This window comes from Melanostigma gelatinosum (genome assembly GCF_949748355.1).
Source record: "Melanostigma gelatinosum genome assembly, chromosome: 1".
In the NCBI taxonomy this organism is placed as follows: domain Eukaryota; kingdom Metazoa; phylum Chordata; class Actinopteri; order Perciformes; family Zoarcidae; genus Melanostigma; species Melanostigma gelatinosum.
The window spans coordinates 3,250,492-3,277,563 of NC_136634.1; the positions used below are offsets into that span (position 1 = coordinate 3,250,492).

Consider the following 27,072-nt stretch of genomic DNA (forward strand, 5'->3'; position numbering starts at 1 on the left):
TCTTCAGCTGTCGTGTGGTAAACTCATCTGCTACGTCACATCAATTGTCAAAAGTTCTGATCATTATTTGTGAACTCAGGGTTGAAATCAGGGTTTAATCCAGGTTTAATCTGGGTTTTATTTCGGGTTGGTTGTATGTTCCAAATGGCAGTGGTTGCCTGTAAAAAGCTGGTGGATTCTGTCACTTCATCGTTGTCACTGCTGGTTGGTTGGGTAGACAGTAGGAAACTGGAAAAAACAAACATTAGAGGGGAAAAAGTGGATAAACAATTCTGACAAAAATGTGTAATATTGTTTGGCAAGAAAGCAAACACATACACCCATACACGTCTAAACATACGCAACAGGCAGAACCCAATTACGCTAATCCAACAGAAGAAATTAGACCATGTGGAGCTTTTACAAACGCAGTCGGAGGACCAATCAGCGATCAATCACATCCTATCAGCTGATGGCACATGGATCGGGCCGGGGAGCGTCTCTCCGTGGCCACCTGCTAACAAGCGTCAAAAGAGCAATCCTCAAGATTAAACAGCGCTTTTCCGCAGACATAAGTTCTTGATCCCATGAGTCATGTGAGTCGAGTGTCTCCCAGGAAAGTTAAGCTAATCCAGAGTTTAACACGCTGCATGAGGGTTTGTCTGGGTCTCTCTGGTCTAGGCTGCTTACCTTCCAATCCTCTTGGCACTGTCTGTGATCTGCCCGGGTCAGATAAAGCACTCTTTCGCCTGACTTAATACCCCCCCAGCCTCAACACTCAGCTGATAGTGCCACACAACAGGAGGCTCTTTGTAAACACACTGCTGCTGCTCTTCCAGACATCTTAAGAGGCACAGGCTTAAAATCACCTCAGCGGGCGCCTTGAACTTGTGCGTGTGTTTGTCAAGCTGCGTCAGCGCTGTCTGACATTCTTGACAGTGTTATTTCATACAACTTTAGGCAGTTTACGCATGACCCGAGGAAGATCTTACAGATCAAAATGTTGCCTTAAAAAAAAAAAAAGAAGTGTCACTTTTTATTTGGAGCCTAAAAGTGTGCAGGCACCCTTTATGCCGTGCATTATTCACATAAACCACATGTTGCCACATGAAAGGCCAGCTCTATGCTGGATTTTGCTGAAAAAAAACCAAGGTATAAACTGAAAGAAAAATAAGCCTCTCAATCATCGTTCGTGACCCACTAAAAGTGAGTGACGCTGTCCCGTTTCTACAGACACCCTGCTGCCCTGACACTACAGACACCCTGCTGCCCTGACACTACAGACACCCTGCTGCCCTGACACTACAGACACCCTGCTACCCTGCCACTACAGACACCCTGCTGCCCTGACACTACAGACACCCTGCTGCCCTGACACTACAGACACCCTGCTGCCCTGACACTACAGACACCCTGCTGCCCTGACACTACAGACACCCTGCTACCCTGACACTACAGACACCCTGCTGCCCTGACACTACAGACACCCTGCTGCCCTGACACTACAGACACCCTGCTACCCTGACACTACAGACACCCTGCTGCCCTGACACTACAGACACCCTGCTGCCCTGACACTACAGACACCCTGCTACCCTGACACTACAGACACCCTGCTACCCTGCAACCTTTCTTCTTGTGCCTGGGCGTCAGCAAAGAGTCTTCAGGCCCGTTCTCATTCCCAGGTTGTCAAATAAAGCCGCTGTCACGCACCTCAGTGCTCGCCTTCTGATACCGAGGCCCCCTTTTGCTTCTGTGATACAGAGTGCTGGTACACATGGCGTAGTTTCTACGAGCTTCAGTGTTTCTCCTCGCTCGTTGTCTCTCTCCTCTGCTGCACACAGCAGCGGACAGGACTCGGCGACAGGGTGAAGCCTGTCCTTCGGCTGCAATTATTCAAAATGTGGTAATGTGGCGCCTTCCCGTATGGTGGTGCAGAGGTGTGGGTGTGTTTATTTGGATGAGGTCAGAGCAGAGAGAATAAAGAGATGCTTGCTACCAAGATTTATAGTTGTTATTTCACAAACCACTGAGTGGGGAACAAATGTCGTGTCTTTACTCTCTTCTCCATCTTTAAGGAATAAAAGAGCTGGACCAAGTGATCGTAGTGCTCTTCACCACACACATGTTCATCGGAGGATTCTTCGGGTTTATCCTTGATAACACGATTCCAGGTACGTCAAAATGACTGTTGGTCTCGAGTAATAACCACACAAGCCATGACATCACTATCAGCTGACGTCGCCTTTTTGTTCTCCAGGCACCGACAAAGAGCGGGGCATCAAAAGCTGGCAAGACCAGGTGCAACAGGGCAGCAAAAAGTATTGTGACGAGTCGTGCTACGATATCCCGTACTTAAACAGTGTTTTTAAGCGGTTCAGATGTTTCCAGTACCTGCCCTTCCTCCCTTCTTACAAGACCACCCAACAGGGGACATCTTAGTAATGAAGTGTTCATTTACAGGGTTGCATTGATGCTGGCCTGTCAGCCCCATGAAATCAAACAGTTAATATAAATACCTAAATCTAATCCATGTGTCTTCTTTAGGAATCCCAAGTTCAACACGTTTGTCCTTGTGTAGACTAAAACATTGACTGATTGAGTTTCTACAACAAAGTCGAGGTGCTGTGTCTCCTTACTGTTGGAATTCAAAACACTTCTGGATTAATAAAACATCTGTAGTGCCTGAACAAGCAAAGAGCAGCATTGAACCACTTATGTGGAATCATCAGTCCTCACCAAGAGCTTACATAGACATTAATCAGACACTCCTCTAGAGTGTTAAGATACGTTTTAAGATTGAACGTTTTCTTCATTTTTTTTACCTCTTTCAGCATGCATAAAGTTTTTAAATTACACACGTTTCAGTCTTTTTTTTTACTACAGCCGATTGATCTTAAAATAAATGACCGTTCCAATTCAAAGTCAGACGTAAAGACTGAGTTACTATTCAACTGATGCGTCATCAAGCTGCTCAATAGCCACTCTTCAGGTGTTACGAATGTGTAGTAACGTTTTGAGTAGAATCATTACCTCATCAAGAACAGAAGCAGATTGTTAATGGAAAGCTTTTTCATATGATATAATAATAATCATGATTTTAATGTGATATATACATTATGTCTGTTCTGTTTTCATGAACATGATTGAGGTTACTGCTTCATACATTTCATTGTGTTTTGATACTATAGAAGAACATCTTTTTAAAATTGTTTTACATGTGACGCTTTTGCATTTTCAGATATATATATTTGCAATTTTACAAATTTTCGTACCATAATTTTCAAAAAGTCCTGAATTGCGATGGGTTGTTGTTAAATAAATTCTGATGTCAAGTTTCCACAGGTTATGAGAATAAAAAACAGATAAATCCATGAAGTTTGAAAGCACAAGTTATAACATGTTGTATGAGAGTAAGGGGATTGGTCACGAAGTATGAAGGCAAATGATGCTTGGTGCACGTACTCCATAGGGTGTTAACCTACTTTTATTATAGTTGTGAAGCCATTTCAATCAAAACCGAAAAATTTGAACCTGCTGGCGACACGTGGAAAAGTCAGGGGACCATCAAAGTCAGCAGGCTTAATCCTCTGGGGACCATGACTATCTCTACAACATTTCATTACAATCCATTGCATGTAGAAGTCTTTTGGGATCATTTATTGTCATCATGCAACAAAGTGTTGCAAAACGAAATGCAGTTGTAGCTACACAAGAAACACTCGACAAAAACATCAGGATAAATATGAACAGCAGCAACAAAACAATCTGATCAACATTGAAAATTCAACATCTGGGGAACATTCTCCATCAACTTTGACTGTTTCAGCAGCAAGCATCACACGTGTAAACAAAGAGTCCACCGTTCCACCGGAGTCCCGGTGTATTTTGGGTTTCTACTAAAACACGTTGACGTGGTTTTATGTTAAACAATCAGCAATATGTTTCACATTGTCTGCCTGCATACACCTTGATTCACCCTCCGTCTGATAAGAAGAGGATGCAGTGATCATGACATATTGTGTATTTTAATGAGTTTGCCTACTTTATTGAAAACATGCAGTGAATTATTTGTACAGGAGTTGTGCTTTTTAGCCCACACAGTCTGTAAATACTATTGATAAGGTTCAGGCATTGACTTTGAATGGTTAAGAATAAGAACAATGTATGTGATGTGAATGCGTGCGGCTCTAAAACCAAAGTTGCTTTAGTACGAGGAAGTATTGCCTCCGGCAGCTGAGTAGCATAACATAAAGATTTGACCTCTGTCAACAACCATCACGTTCATCCCCGTCTACCTGAACTAATACGTCCTTCACAGGCCAGCACACCTCAGGACCCGACACACCCGGTGAAATCATGTCTCCGCCTTTCAGAGTGACAGACAAATTGTGGTAATTATGTCCTCATTTTAGGAGCCCTTTACAACACGTTGTTAATTATGACATGCCATCAAACCATCGTGTATACAAATTCCAGCTAATAAAAGTGAATGGAGGGAGTGTGTAAGCCGAAAGCTTTCTTTTAGTCTCCACATGTTTTGGCATTCATAAATTCTTTTCTTTTTTTTAAAAACAAGCTTTGAAGTTTATGTTCGAATGATGTTTTGTCTCACTCTTCATCCCTCACTGATGTATGAAAATCTCTTCCTTTCTTGGGATTACGGTCTATCGTACATCCGACTGTACAGATTCACCTCTCGGGTGCTTCTTCGCAGAGACTTTAAGACATTTGGGGTGATTAAAAAGGTCTCTGCAGTCTCCTGATCAGACGCACCATCTTTCAACAAAGGTCACAGACGTAATCCCCTGTGGTATTTACTGTGCCTATATACTATGATCAACGTTGATGGGAAGAAAAGTGCAAAACATTGATATTTCCAGAACCGTAAAGATAATATAGGTAAGCTGATAATACGAAAAGTGGCCTTTTAGTGTCTTTTATGTCATTCTGTAGCTTCCTAGTGTTTCTAATGCATTAAAATAGGAATATTCACATTTCGGTTGACGTTATAGTGTCAAAATGCCATTTTCCCAATCCCTCCTAAAACCCTTTTCCCACATGATCTGACACAGGTTTCTGCATGACACACATTCAGTGTATGTCCATCCTTATAGCCAGTGCAGCGGCGTATGCAGACATCACAGTGTTGGTGGGCAAAGGGTAAAGCAGGTGGGCCTGCCAAGTCCAAGACCATTCAAAGGCTACTTAATTACGCTGTCAAACCGTCAGCCATCGCAACTATATATGCTTTCCTAATCATACGAGCCTTATACATAATAGTCAGAGGTAAAGCTACATGCACCAACAAGACAAACGCTAACAGCGTTGTGTAACCTGGCACCGTGCCATCATGAAACAAACGTCTGGTTGGAGGTTCACCGGCACCAACATGCCCAGTAAATATTCACTTTCACTCAGCCGGGGGCGGCTGCCACATCACGTAGGCGTTCGCAGATGACAAATGTAGCAACGTCAGCATAAAACGACGTCAGCGTTACACACCCAACAAAAACGATAACCCCAATGACCTATAGGCCGGATATGGAAAACCGGCCACTGCAGTCCAACAATTATAAATGAGCTTACTTTTGATGCTTACAGCAGGAGACGACAGCGCTTTGTGTTGAACACTGAGATGATTTTATTCTAGTCTCTTTCAAAGAGCAGGGACGAAGAGTTGAGCCTGTATGAAGCCCTGATGCCAGTTTCTCTCAGACTGACAGTTGAATCTTTCATCGGTATGTTAGTTGTTTATAGTTACAATAAAAAGGTTTAGTTGGCACTTGTTGAGGCGAAACTGCCGCAGGAGTTGGCCCTGGTTGAGAATACCGGCTGAGCTTGAGTTGAACTCTTCCTCCTGCTCCCCACGTCGACTTTTTGTGACAAACGTAAGCAAACTGCTTTGCCTCACCATCATTTTTTATTTTTTAATCCAACCTACATTAAAAGCAGCTGGTGTAAAGTAGGCCTCCATTCCTCTGTGCAATGTTGGGGTTTAACGAGGGGCCGTGTGGTCTGGTGACTAATTACACCTATTCCTCTGTCTCCATGTAAAACGGGGTCACGCACAGCGAGCACCATATGTGAAAGCCATGTGGCTGGGACAAGTGCCAGGTTTGTCACAAAGCCCATCACCTGGTCAAGGAACAGGTCAGTCACGCTGGTAAATATTTAAGATGGTTTGTGTAGCCTTGCAAGTCAGTTGGCGCAAATCTAACGGGATTACTAAAACCTAATCAGGATTTAGCTGTATCGACAGATGGTTCAATCATCCACTGGAGACGTGAATCTTCTTGGATGTGTGCCACCTCTGAGCCCAAGAAGGTTTTTCGGATTTCTGGATAGAGAAGTTAAAGGTGGAAAATACTCAACTAAGCCTTTCAAGTCGATGCACAGAACGTTATCAACAAGAAAATCAGCTCCAGTTTCTTTCATTCGCTGTAATTAACACTAACTATGACAAAAACCTTTTTATTTTAGAAATACTCCATGAAAGAAGTAGAATCATAGAGACTTCTGCACAAACTTTATATTTTTCACCTACAGATTTGACTTTGTTATAGTGAACGAAATGAACCCAAATTGAACGCTTAAGGGGACATATGCACATTTCAGGTTCATTCTAGTATTGTGGGTTTCTGCTCGAACATGTTTACGATCAAAGCGTCGTGTAGAACACATTATTCTACTCACCCTGCCCGTCTGAATAGACCTGTATTCACCCTCTTTCTGTTTTAGCGCCTGTCTCTTTAAGACCCCCTCCAGAATAAGCCGACTCTGCTCTGATTGACTGGAGAGAACAATACAGTGCACCTTTGTAAAGGTAGTTCTCAACCCGCGGCCGGAGACACTCAGACGAGGGGAGGTGTATCCATGAGTCTGCATGTGACATATGAAGGGGAGCCAGATCTGACTGGCTTGTTGAATGACATGTTTTTCTGATCTTGGAAGCCCACAACAAACTGACGGAGTTGTGTGATTTCACAGGTTGTAGGTTGGTAGGCACTCCAGATACACAACATGTATGTGCACCATCACTGATATAGTGAGCTTTTCACCATATCTCCCCTTTTACAAAGTCCACAGTTGACTTTTAAAACAGACCCATTGAGCTGGAAGGCAATTTGAATATTCTGGCGCATCATTTGGAGTTGCAAGAAAATCAGGTGGTAAAAATAAATGAATGTCCGAACGCGTCTAAAAGCAATAGATCAGGGTGCAGAGCAAAAGATGGTGCAGGTTTGTTTCCTCTTGCTGAAGCTACTTTATGCATCACAATGTTCGATCAGTCCACATCCGTCGAGTCGTGCAATTAATCTGCTTTTAGTTCAGTCACTAATGGATTGTATATGTCTGGGTGACAGAATCATAATTAGATTACACTTAATAATTATGTTGACATCATCCTGTTTGACTCTGCAATTTGAATGGAATTAGAAATTGGCTGTTGATATTGATATTGAAATCAATAGGAACATGTCAAGCTGTAAATAAAACCAATTACATTTTGCACGAATTGAAGGTCTGGCGCACGAGTACGAGCCCGCCGTAAGAAACAGTTAAGATAAAAAAATGTTTTTGAAAGAGGTCCATCGTGTTCTCTCTCTGATTTACACTGGAAACATCTCATGCACTCCACGAGTTCACTGAAATGCTTTCAGAGCAGACTGTCTTCTCAAGACTAGTTTTTTTTGGTGAGTATACAAAATACTATTCTACATTTATGTTAGATTTAAACACTAAGTTTGTATATTGTTTTAAAAAATGCACTTTGTTGTCGACACACTGACTCTCAGCCCCCTATTCGGTTTCATACGTGATGTAAGTTTCAGACGTAGATTTAAGGACACAAACAACGGTTTCCTGGGAGAACGTCCTGTGTTTGTTTGAGCCATCCCTCTACCGTCTTCTCCCTACACAAATGGAGGAAATGTGTTTCCCTTAAAACTAACTGGAGAATGCAGTTTTGTTGTACGGAAACATCATTTTTAGGAGACCAGATTGCCTGAAAATTTAAGAATCCACAAACCGCATCCGTTTACAAAGCGTTCAGACGTCTCTTCACCTTGATTGGACTCCACCTGTGGTAAATTCAACTGATTGGACGTGATTTGGAAAGGCACACACGCACCTGTGTTCATAAGGTCTCCCTGCTGACGAGACACATCAGAGCGTAAACCTGAGTGTGGGGTGGAAGCAGCTTCCTGCAGAGCTCACGCAGAGGCTTGTGTTGAGGCACAGATCTGAGAAAATGCTCCAAAAAAAAGTTTCCCAAGAGCACGTGTTTCACAAGAGCACCTCCATATTTGTAAAATGGAAGAAGTTTGGAACAGCCAAGACTCTTCCAAGAGCAGAGATCCTGTTTGGAGATGGGAAACACTTTAGACAGTTTCCTCTCCTTTAGTGGAAGACTAGTGAAAGCTTGCTTCGAGTATTTTTTTTTAAAAGCACCTAAAGGACTCTGCCTCCATTCTAATCGTTATGCTTGAAGGGAACCAGGCAGCGCTCATCACCTGCATCATGTTAATGCACGCATGTGTTTATGTAATCTAAGTGAAAATAAAGTTTAAGTTGAATGCCATCCCAATGGTGAGGCATGGGGGACCGGTCAGGGTTGGGTTCTAAGCTAAACGGAGCCAAGTGAGACACTCCAGACTTGAACCCAGTCGAACATCAACGTCCCCACCCGACCCACCACAGCTGGGGAGGATTTGCAGATGTTGTGGGTCTGAACACTGTCAATGTGATTTTTATTATCATTTTTTTTATATCGGATGCCTTGTCAGTAGTGATGAGATAAAAGTGGCCGGGAAGAATTTCTGTGGGAGAACACTGATCTAGTATTATTGCTGTGATGCAATTTAAGATTATAATCCATGAGCTTTCATAAATCATAAGGGACATTTGCGGTGGCATTCAAAAAGTGCCCTACTGCAGCGTTACGAGTTCAATGGTCAAATGATGTTGTCCTCAGTGTCGTGAAAGCATTATAATGATCTATGACTTCATGATATGAATGCAACTTATTTATAGAGCGCTTTTCACAGACATAACATCACAAAGTGCTGAACAGAGCAGAAATTTAAAAGCATAAAAAACAATGTGACCATAGGGTCAATAAATTACATACACAGAGAAAAATAAGAAATAGATAAATAAAATAAAAGTTTAAAACATTTTAAGAGCAGGTCTAAAAAGGTGGGTTTTGAGCTGTTTTCTAAAAGTATTCACAGAATCTGCGAGGCGATATTCTGTGTAGGTGGCCCTCTTTTATACTGGCTTTTGAAAAAGGGAATGATGGCACTTAAAAATCCACCATTTCTGCAAAGCTATCATGCACTTTACATAAACCTTGTGACAGATCACTGTGAGATATGGTCCCTCCAAACTGGCACGACCAACCGCCCGGCTCGCAGACTAAATCTTCAGATTCTTCCTTACTATGCACATCCCAAGTCTCTTAATTGTCATTTCCTCGTTTCCTCTCTCCTCGCATGGTTTCCTTGCGTCGTCTATCCATGCATCCCTGGGGGGAGGGACTAAGACGCAAGGAAAGGACGCAAGTGAGGGAAACGGGGATGCAATTAAGAGACTTGGGATGTACCCTCTCACGATGGATAGACGGTTACAGTGATACAGAATGTGGACATTTAAAGTTAGACGTGAACTCTAATCAAATTGAATGATTCTGTGGATCAGCACAGACTCTATTTTTAATCTAGGATAAAGGTTTGTTTACCCCCCCCCCCCCCCCCCCCCATCCATGGGTTGATGGAGATGAAAACAGAGCTTTAAGGAGAGTGAACAACTAGTGGCCTTGGATTCATCAATATCACCAGAAAAAAATGTACTGTGCCTGTACTGTATACTTCTGATGTGAGCCTATGTGGTCTCACCTATGATGCACCTTTAACCCGCTCTGAACTATTCGCATTATTAAGAATAAATGTAGAATATCTACTACACACCAACGTGAGATCCAAGCATGACGCCATCACTCTACTCGTATCTACTCCTGCACGATGTCCGTCCTCAGAGAAGACCAGTGATCGTTCATCCTACTTTAATCCCATTACCGTCTCGGTCATTGCGTCCCCATAATCATGCTGCGGAGCTTTAAAATCTCCACGCCATGTTCCCCTTTCTCTGCACCGCCCTTGACATTTTCCTTGAACATGTCAACAGATTTAACACATTTGTTGTTTTGGACATTTCTTTATTAAAATCACGGTTTTAAAATCCTTCTGCTCCTCGACGCTGGAATATGTCAAAAGCAGTGCGAGTAAGATAATATGAAAAGATTGTTTTTGTTGTCATTTTACCTTTTGAATCGGGGGTCTCTGGACAGACGGTGTCTTATTCTTTGCAGATTGAAAGCCCCTTGAGGCACGTTTATTGGGCGATATAGATATCAAAGACTTGACTGTTGACGAGCGTGCACACCAATCACAGTTTGACACTCGCTCTGCAGCGAGTTCAAGTTTAACAGCATAGCACGATTTCATATGAATGCAATCTTTCTTCAGTCGTATGAAATTATTTTCCTCCAGCTCGCAACCATATCCTGGGGTGGTGGGGGGGGTTCTTTTACATTTGAATCGAGGGTCTCTAAGGACAGACGGTGTCTTATTCTTTGCAGATTGAAAGCCCCTTGAGGTAAGTTTATTCCTGGTTCTCCCATGCCTCCCTCCCTTCCAACGGGGCCCAGCAATGCGGCCTGGGTCCTACAGCAGCGTGGTGTCGGTGTCGGTTTTTCAGCGGGGACTGGAGGAGCAGAGAGGAGAAGCTCTGCTCCTGGAGGAGCTCTCCACCTTCCACCGGACCAAGGTGGCAGCGAAGCCGGATCTTGGTCTGTCCACAGCAGGCAGGTCAAGGAGTCTGAGCTGAAGGAGTTTCTAGTGAACCTGCATAATTCTGTCTGATTCTGCGAGGAAATCCAACCCGATGGCACCGATGACAAGCATCAAGAACAACTACGTAGAAATAGGCAAACTTAGCTGATGGCCTTGTGTACTCATGTAGGTCATACAGAGCTTTCTGTCGTTTTATCTCCTTGCTTTTGTTGCTTTGTCAGTTAAAGCACGTTGTGAACTGTTTTTAAAGGTGCTATATGAATAAAGTTATTATTCTCTTATTTTTCATATTCTTGGGAATGGGAGTGCCACATATTTACACTAACTACTGCATACAGCGCTGTTGCGCAAATCATTATCACCGCAGGTGAAATTCCTTCACTGCGACAGCCCTCTTACCGCTGCAGGAAGTAAGTCATGGTATGCTGAGCATCTGGTTTGACCATTCAGGGATCGAAACGCTCCCTATATGTGGAAATCAAAACATTATAACAGGGTTATTGTAGTAAACTAAAACCAAAATTAAACAAGAATAAGCTGTGAAAAATATTCTTCGTAAAGTGAGACGGAATAAAAAATATATCCTTTAAGGACAACTAAACTGAAACAATATTGCCTGCTTAAAAAACTAAGGTCAATTAATTTCAGTTTTATTTTGAAGCAAAGAGGGAAAGCGGCTTCATTCTCACATGTTTGGAGCTTTATTAATGCTCTGAATAACCTAAAGGCAGTCATTCTTCTCTGACATCATAACCAAAAACAAGAACAATACACGCGTCTTATTTGCTACCGTCGACAGGCTAACAAACCCTCCAGTGTCGGTAGCTGCTGAGCTCCAATCCACCTGGGCATGCAATCAATTTGCCTCCTTTTTTACTGACACAATTCAGAAAATTAGACAAGCAGTCAGTGCCTCCACACCAACCACAGGATATGTGTTGTCCCGATCTCTGAATAACATCCATTCAAATATCATGACACAATTTCATTCAATCGACCGTAGAAGCCTAGAAGACATTATACAACATCTGAAGTCATCCTCCTGCTGCTTGGATATTCTACCAACACACTTTTCCAAAAATATTTCAAACTGCATGACCACTGATCTTTTACAAATTGTAAACACATCCCTTCTCTCAGGTGTCTTCCCACAAGCCCTAAGAACTGCAGTTATTAAACCACTCCTAAAGAAGGCTAGTTTAGACTCTGCAACGATGAAAAATTATAGGCCAATATCAAACCTCCCATTTTTAAGTAAAATAATTGAAAAAGCGGTTTTCCAACAGCTGACCGACTTCTTGGTCGTAAATAACTGCTTTGATGTTTTCCAGTCAGGCTTTCGACAGCACCACAGTACTGAAACTGCTCTTGTTAAGGTTTTCAACGACATCCACTTCAACATAGACAATGGCAGAAGTTCAGTCTTAGTGTTACTGGATCTCAGTGCTGCATTCGACACGGTCGACCATGCCATACTCCTAGAAAGACTAAACATCTGGGTGGGACTCTCTGGCACAGCACTTAACTGGTTTGAATCCTACTTGAAGGGCCGAGAATACTTTGTGTCTGTAGCTGATTACACATCAGAGCTGACTAAAATGACATGTGGTGTTCCCCAAGGTTCAATACTGGGGCCTCTTCTGTTCAACATCTACATGCTTCCACTAGCTCAGATTATGGAAAACAACAAAGTGTGTTATCATAATTATGCAGACGACACACAAATCTACATAACTATGTCACCAGGGGACTATAATCCCATACAAGGGCTGGGTAACTGCATTGAACAAATCAACAACTGGCTGTGCCAGAATTTTCTTCAATTAAACAAAGATAAAACAGAAGTAATTGTTTTTGGTACCAATGACGAACAATTGAAAATCACCACTCAGCTTCAATCACTGATGTTAAAACCCACAAACCAAGCCAGAAATCTCGGTGTAGTTATGGATTCAGACCTCAACCTGAACAGCCATATCAAGACAATTACAAAATCAGCCTACTGTCACCTGAAGAATATATCAAGGATTAGAGGACTTATGTCTCAACAGGATTTGGAAAAACTTGTCCACGCATTTATCTTCAGCAGACTGGACTACTGTAACGGTGTGTTTACAGGTCTCTGTAAAAAGTCTGTCAGAAAGCTGCAGCTGATTCAGAACGCTGCAGCTCGAGTCCTCACTAAGACCAGGAGGGTGGACCACATCACTCCAGTTCTGAGGTCTTTGCACTGGCTTCCTGTCCAACAAAGAATTGACTTTAAAATCCTGCTGTTGGTTTACAAAGCACTGAATGGTTTAGGGCCAAAATACATCTCTGATCTGCTGCTACCTTATGAACCATCCCGACCCCTCAGGTCGTCTGGGACCGGTCTACTTTCTGTTCCCAGAGTCAGAACTAAACATGGAGAAGCAGCGTTCAGTTTTTCTGCTCCACATATCTGGAACAAAGTCCCAGAAAGCTGCAGGTCTGCTGAGACCCTCAGCTCATTTAAATCAAGATTGAAGACTTTTCTGTTTGCTGCTGCCTTTAATTGAACCACATTCAATTAATATATTAATCAATTTCCTGCATTTCTGCATTTTACTACTGTATTTTATTTCTTACACTGTTCTTAATTGCTGTTAAATCTCCTTTTCTTTTGCCTTATGTTTTGATGCTTTTAATGGTTTTAAAAGGACTGCACAATATATCGCCATTTCCTCCGGGACCGAGTTCGTGCAAGGCGTACACTATAAAACGCAGATCGGCAGAGATCTTTTCCAGACGTGGTTTGTGTGCGAGTAATTGCAGAATTGCAGTGTATGGTTGATTGCGTGCAGCATAATGTCTCAGGGAGACGTCGATTATTGTTTCAATGTATGTTTTAAATCTCCTTATACTTTTGCCTTTATGCTTTTAATGGTTTCATGTGAAGCACTTTGAATTACCTTGTTGTTGAAATGTGCTATACAAATAAACTTGCCTTGCCTTACAGAGAACCTTTTAAGGTTATAAGTAGTGACTTCAGATTTTAAACCAAGTTTCCAAGGTTTTTAAAGTGGAAATCCCCAAGATTTTAATTCAAGTAAATGTCACTGTCAATCTCCGAAGGAGGTCACACAATGATGTTTGAGCTCACTGAAGTGTTGCAATATTTATATTTTTGCAGTTTTACAAACGGGGTGTCTGTGGCGAGATTCCCCGAAATATTGCTTTGGTACAGTTTTTTTTCTATTTACATACACATACAAAAGGGAACTAGACACACAAAACTTGAAGCGCCATGAAACAAACAAAAAAACTGCGAAACTCCGAGCACAATTCCTTTGATCTAAGTCAACCAGGCCATAACTCTTAAGGATTGCCCCTTCAAGGCGTCAGTGTGCTCGGCGGAAACGTGAAATATTTAATTATCTATGTGCACCCATGAACCGTATAAACCCGTTTGCCTGCAGACATGTTCAGACGGCACTTGATAAATTCGTTTTTGGCATATAGTGACACCTTTAGAGCTGGAGACGTAGACCCCGCTGTACCATGAAGACCTGCACAGAGGACAACCAACATTTACACGTGAGAATAACAGCGGCCATATTTCTCCACTAGAAACCCCATAAAAGGATTGGCATTATAGGTGTGAACATGAAACCTGCGGTACTCTCCTAAATCTCAACGTAACAGTTTTAAATCTTCCCTCCTATACTTCTTCAAGAACCCATTATGGATTTATTGTTCCGCGCTGCCCCACATCTGGTACTTGACAACTGTTGCTCTTCCCATCGGATGAAGATGTTTGTGACTTGTTACTGTTTTCAGCCTCTATGATGAGAGCATCAGCCCCTAAATATTATACACTACAAGAAACCAATATTTTGGAGAAATGGGAGAATGTGCTTTTTATTATCACGGTATTTACAACTTTACTAGTTTCAAAGTGGCTTTGATGAAGTCTCTCCACCGATTTACAAGCCAAATAAAAACACAGCAAAGCAGCAGTAGTAAAGCGAGATGGGCGAATAAAAATGAATTTGTTATCTTACTGGTGAAGCCCACAAGCGACTGTGGCGCCACAACAGCGTCTGGAGAAGGTATTCGTAAAATGTCAAGTCAAACGGATGCTCTAGGTCTCCTCTCGTTCAAATGTAGATCTGATAACTAGTGGACATTCTAGTGGAAATGAATGGTGAATTGCAATAAGTCATGAAATCAGGGAAACATGTGTCAGGCAGGTAACAGAAACGAGGCAGACGCAGACAACTAAAAGCAGCTTGTCGGCATCGGCCCTCTGCGTTACAGTTAAAGTGTCCTGGAGGAGGCGGATGAGGGACTCTGAGACGGCTGAGCAGGCAGGTGATCTCTGGAGGAGAGAAACTCAAGGAGGGCAGCTAGAAGACAGATGAGGTATGACAGGCCCTCAAACTGCAAGACCCACACACAGCAGAGAGCGGTCAAGGCATCCATCATTTTACAAAAGCTTTTCCAAAACCATTCAAGGAATTCAAAATAGCCAACCTTTCAGTGCCTCTCTATCCTCCCTCGAGGTGGGGAGGTCAAACAGGTGTTCATTCCAGCGCCGAGTCAGCACTATGTAGCCACTTTGGCTTCACAATAAGTAGATAATTGCCACAATTATCTATTGTTATTAAGTCGCTGTAATTCAAGCTAATCCTCTTGCACCAACAACAGCAGTGTATTAATTCAGGCACTGGCGCACCAAACTGGTTTATTTGGTCACTGTTTATCTAGTTTGAGTTTGGGGGAGTCGGTTGTGCGCCTAAGTTCAAGACCCTCAGGGGGCCAATTATAGGTTTGCACGTTGATGTTGAGTTAGAACATGTCAGCCTGCTGCCCTGAAGATAGCATGATTTATCTCTGTGCAGTTAATCCTGCTGCTCGACTAGTGTTGGCCACACTGACAGGTGGACTTTCCTGTTGACAAGAGAAAGTAGGTTATAATCCGGCGTAATTAGACATGTAAGCATCAACATTCTACCTGAGTCTGTGGCTTCTTGATCTGGAGTTGGCCTCTTTGCATCTCTACTTGGCATTGACCCTGTGAAAACACTTCCAACAGCATCTCACTGAGCAGCGATGGGTCCCGAGTCTGCTGCCGTTTACTCTGATGACCCGCATCATAAAGTTTGCAGATGACACAATGCTATTAGTCCATCGGGGATGACTAGGAGCTGTCTTACAGGGAGGAGGCGGTGGAACAACTGATGGACTGGTGCAACACCAACAATCTGTCCATGAATGTCAACAAAGCAGATCATCGTCGAACCGTCTGGAAATGCATCAGGTCCTGAGAGGTGCACATCACAGACATGTCTAGCCAAGAGAGCCCAGCAGGGCTTCCACTTCCTGCGACGGATGAGGAGAGCACATCCCCTGCACTTTACTCCATGTTATTAGGTGAGCTTTAGACGGACATTAAAAACATGCAACATCTTTGACAGATAAACGATGACATAAGACTCCTCGGAAACCACCACTCCACTTTGGGATAACAGTAAGTCACAGTACAGCGGAGTACAGACATGACTGAGCGTGAAAGATCAACTGAACACAAAGGTTTGAAGTATGTAACTTGAAAGAGAGAAACACTGTTGCGCCGGTGCGTCTGTGTGGTGCACTGAAGCTTTTTATTCATGCTGACATTTCAAATGTTGTGCATTCAAGCATCTCACTTGAAGGAATGTGCACACCTTGGGGGGCCCATATATCACTCAAAACTGATATTGCCTCAGTCTTTGATTACCTGTTGGAGGTAATGACGATGAAGAGCAATGAAGTGTGCTGCTGTGGAAGTCATACTCAAATACTCAAAAAGGTTAAATTACAAAATGATTTTTTATTTTAAAAATGAGTCCTGCAGTCAAGATCCAAAGTAGACCAGTAACCTGTTACCACTCCAGTAAAAGTAGCCTAAAAGACCCAAAGCCAATTGAAAGCTGTTCTTGAACCGTTTGGAGTGCATGCATGGGTTTGGTCTCTATTGAAAGGTAACACTCTGAAGTTTCTTCCCCAACAGTGAGAATCACTTTAAGTGCTGCTGGCATTGAGTAATAGAAGTTTGAACACACTGAAGGTTTTCTATTTTTTTACAACAATTAATGAATTCATCCAAAGTAAATATCAAAACTTGTGTGATTAATATTTCTATATTACATATCAGAATAAAAACTGGACCTCATATCATCAACATTAGTGAGAGAACTACGGTTACAGACTGATGATGTTGCTGTGTCTGCTGGATTTGTAAGTAAGCTGCTGTTTGCAAACAAATCAGTCATCGTCAGCTTTACGATAATATGCCGGGGAGCTTGTGGGCTTTTTTTTCCTTCTGAATCCTATAGTGGCCAAAAATCAATTAATGAAGCTTTAATGTGCATTCAGGGGCCAGATTCTCCAGACATTCCACAGGGGACTCGCATTGTAAGTACAGGAAATCCTGTTTCTTTCAGGTCTAGATTACATTCATTGATAAATATCAGCGAAGGCGTCACATTTAACAGACAGATTTGCCAATTAAGCAGATTATGGAAGGAGGCCCGTCAGACAGCGGCTCTGCGAGAGAGGTGGGGCGGGCAGCGTGTCTCGGGTTTAGGAGTTGCCCATTCAGTGAACAACTATGCCTCTGATTGTTAAGCCGATTATTTCTCGACAATGCGTCGAAAGTTTTGTGCAATTTTGCACCCACGCCACAAAAAAAGCCTGCCAAAACTGGCCTCCAAAATATCTGCAGATCACCTGAAATTTCTTGGCAGATAAGCCTCCTGACATGCAGGTGGTGACAGGACAGGCAGAGGAGCATCAGGGGAAAGTGATCTGGGGTTTGTTGCTTCAAGCACAAACGTATGCGTTAGCAATCCTATCATTAGAGGCGTTTACCCCTCAGGCACGGCAGATAGACTCCACCCCCGTTACTCCTCCACCAGAAAATAGAAGAGACTCAGAAATCATTCTGAAAAATCATAATGACACAAATCTTAACTTTGTCTCTGTGTTTTTATAGTTATTTACAAAACTTATCATAAGGCAATATTATATGTAACAAGTATGATGATGACACATTTATTCAAGCTGTAAAAATGTAATAAAAAGTGAAGATACATGTTTTAACACTGGAAATGGTGCTAGAATAAAAATGAGTTCCTCAATGTTTTGACAAACCAATGTTACATGCAACACAAGCTTGTTAGCACGAGTTGAAATGATCGAGACACAGAAGAGCAACAGGAAATGCCATTGAAAACAATTAGGCCACAAATATCACAAATGATCACAAATAACAGACCCATGAAATAAGTCCCACCCTCATGTCATTACAGTGAGCGCCGTCATGTCATTACAGTGAGCACCGTCATGTCATTACATTGAGCACCGTCATGTCATTACATTGAGCACCGTCATGTCATTACATTGAGCGCCGTCATGTCATTACAGTGAGCGCCGTCATGTCATTACAGTGAGCGCCGTCATGTCATTACAGTGAGCGCCGTCATGTCATTACAGTGAGCGCCGTCATGTCATTACATTGAGCACCGTCATGTCATTACAGTGAGCACCGTCATGTCGTTACAGTGAGCACCGTCATGTCGTTACAGTGAGCACCGTCATGTCGTTACAGTGAGCACCGTCATGTCATTACATTGAGCACCGTCATGTCATTACATTGAGCACCGTCATGTCATTACATTGAGCACCGTCATGTCATTACAGTGAGCGCCGTCATGTCATTACAGTGAGCGCCGTCATGTCATTACAGTGAGCGCCGTCATGTCATTACATTGAGCACCGTCATGTCGTTACAGTGAGCACCGTCATGTCGTTACAGTGAGCACCGTCATGTCGTTACAGTGAGCACCGTCATGTCTGTCATTACAGTGAGCACCGTCATGTCATTACAGTGAGCACCGTCATGTCTGTCATCACAGTGAGCACCGTCATGTCATTACATTGAGCACCGTCATGTCATTACAGTGAGCACCGTCATGTCATTACATTGAGCACCGTCATGTCATTACAGTGAGCACCGTCATGTCATTACAGTGAGCACCGTCATGTCGTTACATTGAGCACCGTCATGTCGTTACATTGAGCACCGTCATGTCGTTACAGTGAGCACCGTCATGTCGTTACAGTGAGCACCGTCATGTCGTTACAGTGAGCACCGTCATGTCGTTACAGTGAGCACCGTCATGTCGTTACAGTGAGCACCGTCATGTCGTTACAGTGAGCACCGTCATGTCATTACAGTGAGCACCGTCATGTCATTACAGTGAGCACCGTCATGTCATTACAGTGAGCACCGTCATGTCATTACAGTGAGCACCGTCATGTCATTACAGTGAGCACCGTCATGTCATTACATTGCGCACCGTCATGTCATTACAGTGAGCACCGTCATGTTGTTACAGTGAGCACCGTCATGTCGTTACAGTGAGCACCGTCATGTCATTACATTGAGCACCGTCATGTCGTTACAGTGAGCACCGTCATGTCATTGCAGTGAGCACCGTCATGTCGTTACATTGAGCACCGTCATGTCATTACATTGAGCACCGTCATGTCGTTACAGTGAGCACCGTCATGTCGTTACAGTGAGCACCGTCATGTCATTACATTGAGCACCGTCATGTCGTTACATTGAGCACCGTCATGTCATTACATTGAGCACCGTCATGTCGTTACAGTGAGCACCGTCATGTCATTACATTGAGCACCGTCATGTCGTTACATTGAGCACCGTCATGTCATTACAGTGAGCACCGTCATGTCATTACGGTGAGCACCGTCATGTCATTACAGTGAGCACCGTCATGTCATTACAGTGAGCACCGTCATGTCGTTACAGTGAGCACCGTCATGTCATTACAGTGAGCACCGTCATGTCGTTACAGTGAGCAAAGCAACATTTTCAGACGAGGACTTCAAGGAGCTCTTGGTGATCTTACCTGCTGAACACATTAACCCACAGACACGTCTGCTTTAAGAAAGGGTTACGATAGCATTGGCATGCAGTCACTGTTACAGTTTAGGCTGCGACTCCACAAAGCAATGACACTCTGAAAAACAGCTTGAGAACCCGTGAGTTTGGTAGATCGCATTTTCTGTTATGAAATTTTTGCTGAAACGAAGTTCTAAGAAACAACATTGCAACATTGGTTCTGGCAGTGTGCGGGAACATCTGCATTCAAGTCAGGAAGATTTACTTTGACACGTTCAACCCTGTAATTAAAAATAATAATAAGGTACGATGAGACAATGGGCCCCTGGCCACATTATATATAGTATTTGTGGTTATTTTGCCCCTTATCGTAATTGTTGTCTCTTTGTGTCTCCTTACAGCTGTTTTGCATCATTTTGTAGTTGTTTCGTGTCTTTTTGTAGTTGTTTCGTGTCGCTTTGTCGTCATTTTTTTTGTTTATTTGTGATCATATTGTGTCTCTGTGGTCGTTTTGGGTTTATTTGTGTCTCGGCAGCAGTTTTGTATCTCTTTGCAGTTGTTTTGGTGCCTTTGTCTGTTTGTGATCTTGTATGTTTCTTTGTCGGCATTCTGACGTCATTTCATGGGTGAAGGCCAGGGGTCCCCCTGACACATTGGGCCCCTGGGCCTTGGCCAGAGGCCCGTTCGGCAATCCTTCCATGCTTGCTGCCAAAAATGTATCAACATGCCACAACCTGATGAATATGAAATGCACACACAGACACTCACACACAGAGTGATATGTGTTGAAATGTATGATATCCAAATATATGCATAGGATATACTGAATGTCATCATAAATACACATCAATCCTAACGCTGTGTTCATGTTCAGATTACTTTTATCGTGTACTTTTGTATTTTGTTGCTTTGGCAACAGGGTTCTTGGAAGACTTCCACGCCAATAAAGGCATTTTCCCATTTGAATTTGAGAACAGGAGAACATTCCGAGTTGGAGAAGAAACCAACATCTACAAAAACGCCTAAATTAGCCTAAATGTCAAACGTTATGGGCACTTAAGGGCTAAATGCCTCGTACGATCACCATGTATGATGCAATTGAAGTCACCCAGCACGGAGGAGTTCTGAACCTGCTCTCGTGTGTGATCTAGATCTGTTTATATTGGCAGCGGTGGTTTCGGAGTGAACCCTCTTCACACCGCGGCTCGTCAGAGGGCGGCTCTTTGACTGCTCTTTACGCATCATTATAAAAGCTTAACCCCTTCCCTCAGCGCGCTGCGAGCCCTCAGAGCCCTCAGAGTCTGGATCTATGTCGTAGATAGATGGGCTAGATGCTACACGCCGCTAGCCTGCAGGTTGCAAAGGTTGAAAGTTTGATTTCACATTATTTGCCGTTCTTCTTCCTTCTCCTCTTTGGGGCTTTGTTTCTCCTCTGCTCGGATACTGCGCTGACTTGAGCATTGGATATGTGCACACAGGATGATGACAACCCCTTTCCTCCCCGTAGAAGTAAAATAAAATAGGCTTTCGCACACACTGGATTTACTCCTGTCATTCCATATGAAGAAGCCAAAAGTAAGTGATTGTTTCTTTTTTCTACTTGAGGAAATAAAGTGTTTGCGCTGCAGCGTGACGCAGGGCAGCGACACGTTGCTGCTGGTCGCGAGCCATCAAACTTAGCCTGTCAAACCAGACGTTTAGTCTTTTTCTTTCTGTCTTTTTGAATTCGTGTCAGGCTTTGAATTGGCTTTAATAGAGATGGCTTACGTAGGAATGAACTGGATATTTGAGTGCCAGCGGTATCAAATCTGTTCGACTTCCCTTCTTGTGGAGTGGCTTAATTACCGAGCCGTCAAACCTGCTTTCCTTCATACATTTTGTAGCTTTTCGAAAAGAGAAAAACATGTGTCACCTGTCCAGAGTTTATACAGCGCGTCCATGCCTTCCTCATTCCGTCGCAAAGAGCGGCGCTCCCGATGCCTGCCCCCGATCAACATGATCATATTTACGGCGCCAGTCTCGCACCGTTTGCTCATCTGCCAGTTATCTTCAGTTATTCTTGGAATGCTTTCTAATCAGGGCTGTGGTACAGGATGAGAGACTCACGTTACACCTATTTGTTGATACATGTAAATATGTATCTGTTTCACTGTGGAGAGCAGACATGATTGATCCACCTTTGCAGCCTGTCACAACTCACTGGTGCGTAAATGAAGCTGGCGTTAATCAGGTGAACTGCGAAGTCAAGGTGGCAGGCTGTGCGTCTCTGGGTATATATTCCCGTATGTGTGAGGTGGAACAGATCATTGTCCATCTGGAGACTTCAAATACGTTTTTCATCCGGCAGCCTGCTTTTGCTGTCTGTCTGTTCTGCGAGGGAACTCTGTGACCAGCAGCATTGACACCATTATCTTGGCTGACCCGAAACATGTACAAATTGACGACCAATGGCTTCTTTCAAAGCTGCTCTAATTATTATCAAATAAATGGCTATTTCTAATTTCCAACAGCTGCAGTCCTTTTTTATTTATATTTTATTTTTACCACTGGTATAGTTCTACATGATAGGTTTGATCCATACAGCAGGTGATCTCCTTAAGCCAACCAACTACTCTTAAAAAGAAAGAGCCTTTTTAATATATCTTAAGTGAGAACAAATATTTATTTCTCTACCTTAACAAACCCTGTGCACATGTACGTTTGGGATCCAATGTGAAAATAATCTCTGCCTCACTCTGAATGGCAATGTAAGCACCTTTTCGATGGCTTAATCCGATAAGAAATGACAGAACATTAAATATAATCATGATTTATCAGGGCGTGTGTGTGTGTTCCTCTGGGAATAAAAGTCTTTGAAGTTTCCTGGAGGAAGGGTGGGCATCTCTGCGTCCCTGCTGCTGTTAATCATATTCACAGCAGCAGTCTCCCTTTATGGGTTTTTAATGAAGTTCCACGGTAAGTTGTGCCTGGCTGCATCAGCCGACACCTTTCATCTTTTATTTACTGTCCTTTGCCCACAGCTCCTGCTTTTCCCACCATCACGTAGTCGCACGTAGAACAAATAAGTCGTGAATCTGCACCAGGGATTCCCTGATCTGTTCTGACAGCCCATAAATCTGTGGGGGCTGCCATCAGGTTTTTTTTTCAAACTGATGGCAGGACTGTCTTTGGTGTTTTGTAATAACCCAGACATCTAAAGGTTTAGACCCACTCTTAACGAAGGGGACGACTAAAACAAGCATTCTCTGATGGTGTGTGTGTGTGTGTGTGTGTGTGTGTGTGTGTGTGTGTGTGTGTGTGTGTGTGTGTGTGTGTGTGTGTGTGTGTGTGTGTGTGTGTGTGTGTGTGTGTGTGTGTGTGTGTGTGTGTGTGTGTGTGTGTGTGTGTGTGTGTGTGTGAGAGAGAGTGTGAGAACACGTCTCGACCTTCACAGGACATCTCGTCACCAGTAGGGAGCGCACAGCGTCTGAGAGACCAGTCACTCAGGGCTTTGGGAGGTTTACAGAGATGTCACATAACGGAGCGCTCTGCATCGTTTGATTGATTATGTCACACAACAGGAGGTGGGCATTGTGGCGAGGAGGGCGCTGATGTGTCAGAATTACACTCTCCAGTAATCACAGCTGAATGGGTTCATTTAAGGCAAATTCTATGATAAAAAAGCAAGTAATGTGGACTTGAATCTGCTAAGGGGTTAATGACTTGTTCTCATAGCTTAGTCATGGCATCAGGTCTGCAGCAGGGCGGCATGGAGCTGACGTGCTGCCTTGGTGTACTGTGAGCTCGCGGCGATGACAGTGATCCTGCTGCTGAATCATATAATAACTTCCTTTTATCAAAGTGGACACCTCATAAAAATTTAATGACAGAAAATGCGATCTACCAAACTCACGGGTTCTCAAGCTGTTTTTCAGAGTGTCATTGCTTTGTGGAGTCGCAGCCTAAAATGTTGCAGTTTTTTTCTTTTCCAGGAATAAATGGCATGCCAAATAAAAGCAACAAAGCGGACATGGTTTGGGTTGCAGGATTTTCCTGTCACGGAGGTCGGGCCTCGTGCATTTGACATTTTTTATTCTGCAGCAGCATGATGATCAATGTGCTGTTGCAGATCCAGAGAAAAACAGTGACTGCATGCCAATGCTATCGTAACCCTTTCTTAAAGCAGACGTGTCTTTGGGTTAATGTGTTCAGCAGGTAAGATCACCAAGAGCTCCTTGAAGTCCTCGTCTGAAAATGTGTCAGATGAGTGAGTGACAGAGGTTTTAGAACATATACCCATCAAGCAGGGGACCGGGGAGAATTTAGAAACAATGTCAACAGTGCACCATTAACTGCGACACGCTGAGGTCTGTCAGTTAGGAAACTCCTGCAGGCCTTTTTTCAACCTGGAGTTCCAGTTTGAAATGACCGGTTGGATCGGTTCAGTAATTTATTTATTGGTTCGGGCATGTCTTCATACACAGAGTGCCGTGAGAGGGTGTGAATGCGAACATGAGTGGGAAAATCGGTGTCGCATGGATGCAGTACATGGCCAGAGCCAGGCTGGTGGGGCGTGTTCTGTGGGTTTGCAAGAAGTGTGAACATGAAGCCACAGTGAAACTTTCTTCAGAGGCAACTACCAGCACGTCACATGGCAAAGCCTCTCTTTCTCCTTCCTCTGAACGGCTGAACGAATGTCTCAAGTGACTCCCTATTTCCTACTTGGTGCACATTTTGCAACATATACTTGAGTTTATGATCAGAATTCATGCTCTACTTGTGGCCTTGCATGATTCATCAGTGTCTTCAACAGATGGTCTGTCGTCCATAGTTTTACTCTTGCAGCCGTTGGTTGCTGGAGAATGGGAAGGCAAGGCGGGCGGGAGATAAAGGGGTGCAGAGCCTTGAACAGCTTTGTAAGTCAGCGTGAGGATTCTGTACTCGATGTGGAATTAAACAGGAAGCCAGTGTAGGTTTAGCGAGATCGGAGTTGTATGTTGATGTGTAGCTTTGGTTAACGCCACACTCTCTGCTAGCACCTGCCTCATTGTCAGTCTCAACACAGATTAGAAAGAAGCGAGATGGCTCACTTGTGCATCTTCAGCACCCGAAAAAAATAGTCTTGTGAACTCGTTGATCCTCAATTCAGAGTTTTCAGCCTGGAGGCATCTCTGGAACAACTCTAAATGTATATGTGAAACACATTAGAGCTGGTTGTCAAACATGTCGCCAAGGCTTTGGTGATAAGATGGAGATACTGGAGTGTTGGGCTGCATTTTCATTTTAAGCAATCAGTCAGAGAGTGACGGGGAGGAGTGGTTCAGATGAGGCTTGCGTTCACATAACAGTGGAAATCTGGCCCATTTCTCCTTGTTATGTATCCGAGAGGCAGCATGTAAATGAGGAATAAAAGTAGGCTCAAAACAGAACCTTGTGGGACTCCATGTTTTACAGGCGCTAAGTGGCAACAACTGGCCCCCATGATGACAGATTGCGAACGAGCAGTTCCCAATACCTACAGAACCTTCTCCAATAAGTGACTGTCGAAGGCTGCACTTAAATCCAGGAGGATCAAAAAACATGACGGCTCCAGAGTCAGCTGACATCAGGAGGCTGGCGCTTACTGTTTGTTCCGGGATGGGAGTGATAACAGCAGTTTTAAGTTTGAAAGGAAGGATACCAGTTGATGGGGAGTTGACGATGGTGGTGGTAATGTGTGGGGCAAATGGCAGGTAATTAATGGGGAGGATCAAGGGACCAGGTGGTGGCCCTCACTGGTAGGCTTTAAGACTGTTTTTCTTGTGGAGAATGGAGATTTGGGGTAACTGGAGCCGTCATTTATTAGTTTTGAATAGTAGATGACTTGGCAGCTTTTTAAGGCAGTGTTAAAGTTGATCTGATGCGACTTGTATATTTGTATATGGTGAGTGCGGATGCAGTGCCTTCTTAAATGTAGTAAAAATACTGAACAAGGGAGACTTTTCTGTGCCCAGTGTCTTTCAAATCGCGCCGCTGATTTAAAACAGTGACCAACATGGAATTCATTAAAACACAGCAAAAGATCCAACCATTGTCTGGTTGCTCTGTTTTGTGTCATGGTTAATTGAACAGCCTTGGGTTATAGCGCTGTGGTCTGATGGTCACTGTGTGCTCTTGGGAATTGTAATGGACATTTTCCACTATTTTTTTTGTAGACTAAATCGTTTAGTTGTAAGTACAAATAAAATAGTTTGTTGCTTCCCCGGCCAACAGAAATCTGTCTGTAATTCTGATTTTAAATGTTGATCTCTGTTTTCGTTTTGGGGTTTTGCACTCATCTTTCAGGGAGCTGTGGATTCAGCCCTCACACCCTTTCTCAATGTAATGTCCCCCAGAGGCTCAGTTATATTTACTTAAATAGGATTAATGTGTTTAAAATATAAATATATAGCATAAAGGGTGTTTTATTAGTTGATTTGGGTTCCCTTCTGTGCAGCATGTAAATGACATCTGGAGCAAATTCCAAAGCTTACCCCGGCCTTTGAGCAAAGAAACATGGAATTTAAAAAGCTCATTCATCTGGTTGTGGTTTCGCAATACGTGTGTGTTCTGGCTCTTTCAATTTCCTCGGGTCTGTGTGACTGGATATCTTTTACAAGTGTGAAGTCATCTTAATAAGCAGTGAGCTGTGCCTGTGCCTCTGTTGGGTTTTCCACATGATCGGTTGTTCCTCGAGCGAGGATGAGAGGCCACGAAGGACAGTTGATACAGAGGTATGAAATCGGGCTGTTCACATCGTGGCTTTTGTCAGCACCACATTGCTGTAAGGCTGACATCGTGTGCAGTCAACTTACACTGTTCCTGTTTCAGTGCTATTTTTGACAGTTGTAGCATGACTGGTCTTGTGAATAGTTATCTCTTAAACTGTGGCAGCCATAATTGGAAAAATCAGGAATTGTCTCATGGAATTAAATCTTTGAGGAAGACTTCACTACCTGTTTTTATAACTTGACTCAACTTCGGTGTGAACACTATTTAGTTTGTGCCAAAAGGTAGCTTGTAACTGAATCTTACAGTCGGTTTGTTTGGCACATTATTTTCCTTCTTCCTTTATCCCCATCTCAGTCACGGCTGCATTCATTACCAACACAAACCCCGGCGTCCTGTCTTCTAACCGTGTCGAGCACATGTTTCTGATCAGCGTCACTATTGTTGCACCTTGTGCGATAAAAGCAGACAACATAATAGTGTACTTGAATAACCACAATGAGCTTGTTAACATCAGTGATGACTGACCACAGTCATGCACATGCGGAGAGTAGAACTTTTTATTTAACAGTTCAGCAA

The 27,072-nt window shown here is 43.3% G+C and overlaps 2 protein-coding genes across 3 annotated transcripts in view; both read left to right on the plus strand.

The window, feature by feature from the left end:
* LOC306782875 (solute carrier family 23 member 2) overlaps window positions 1–2,421 on the plus strand; it is a gene marked incomplete at both ends in the record, with an annotated part of 24,398 nt that extends 21,977 nt beyond the window's left edge. The window contains 2 exons of the mRNA XM_079276356.1: window positions 2,058–2,153; window positions 2,240–2,421. Of these exons, the coding sequence (XP_079132482.1) occupies window positions 2,058–2,153; window positions 2,240–2,421 (278 nt within the window). The remainder of the gene's footprint in view (window positions 1–2,057; window positions 2,154–2,239) is intronic.
* An 18,638-nt stretch (window positions 2,422–21,059) lies between these two features.
* The window catches only part of kitlga (kit ligand a), a 28,590-nt gene continuing 22,577 nt past the window's right edge, over window positions 21,060–27,072 (plus strand). For both annotated transcript variants that reach the window (XM_079271485.1, XM_079271486.1), the window contains exon 1: window positions 21,060–21,342. In XM_079271485.1, coding sequence (XP_079127611.1) covers window positions 21,328–21,342 — 15 coding nt within the window. In that variant the 5' untranslated portion in view covers window positions 21,060–21,327. The remainder of the gene's footprint in view (window positions 21,343–27,072) is intronic.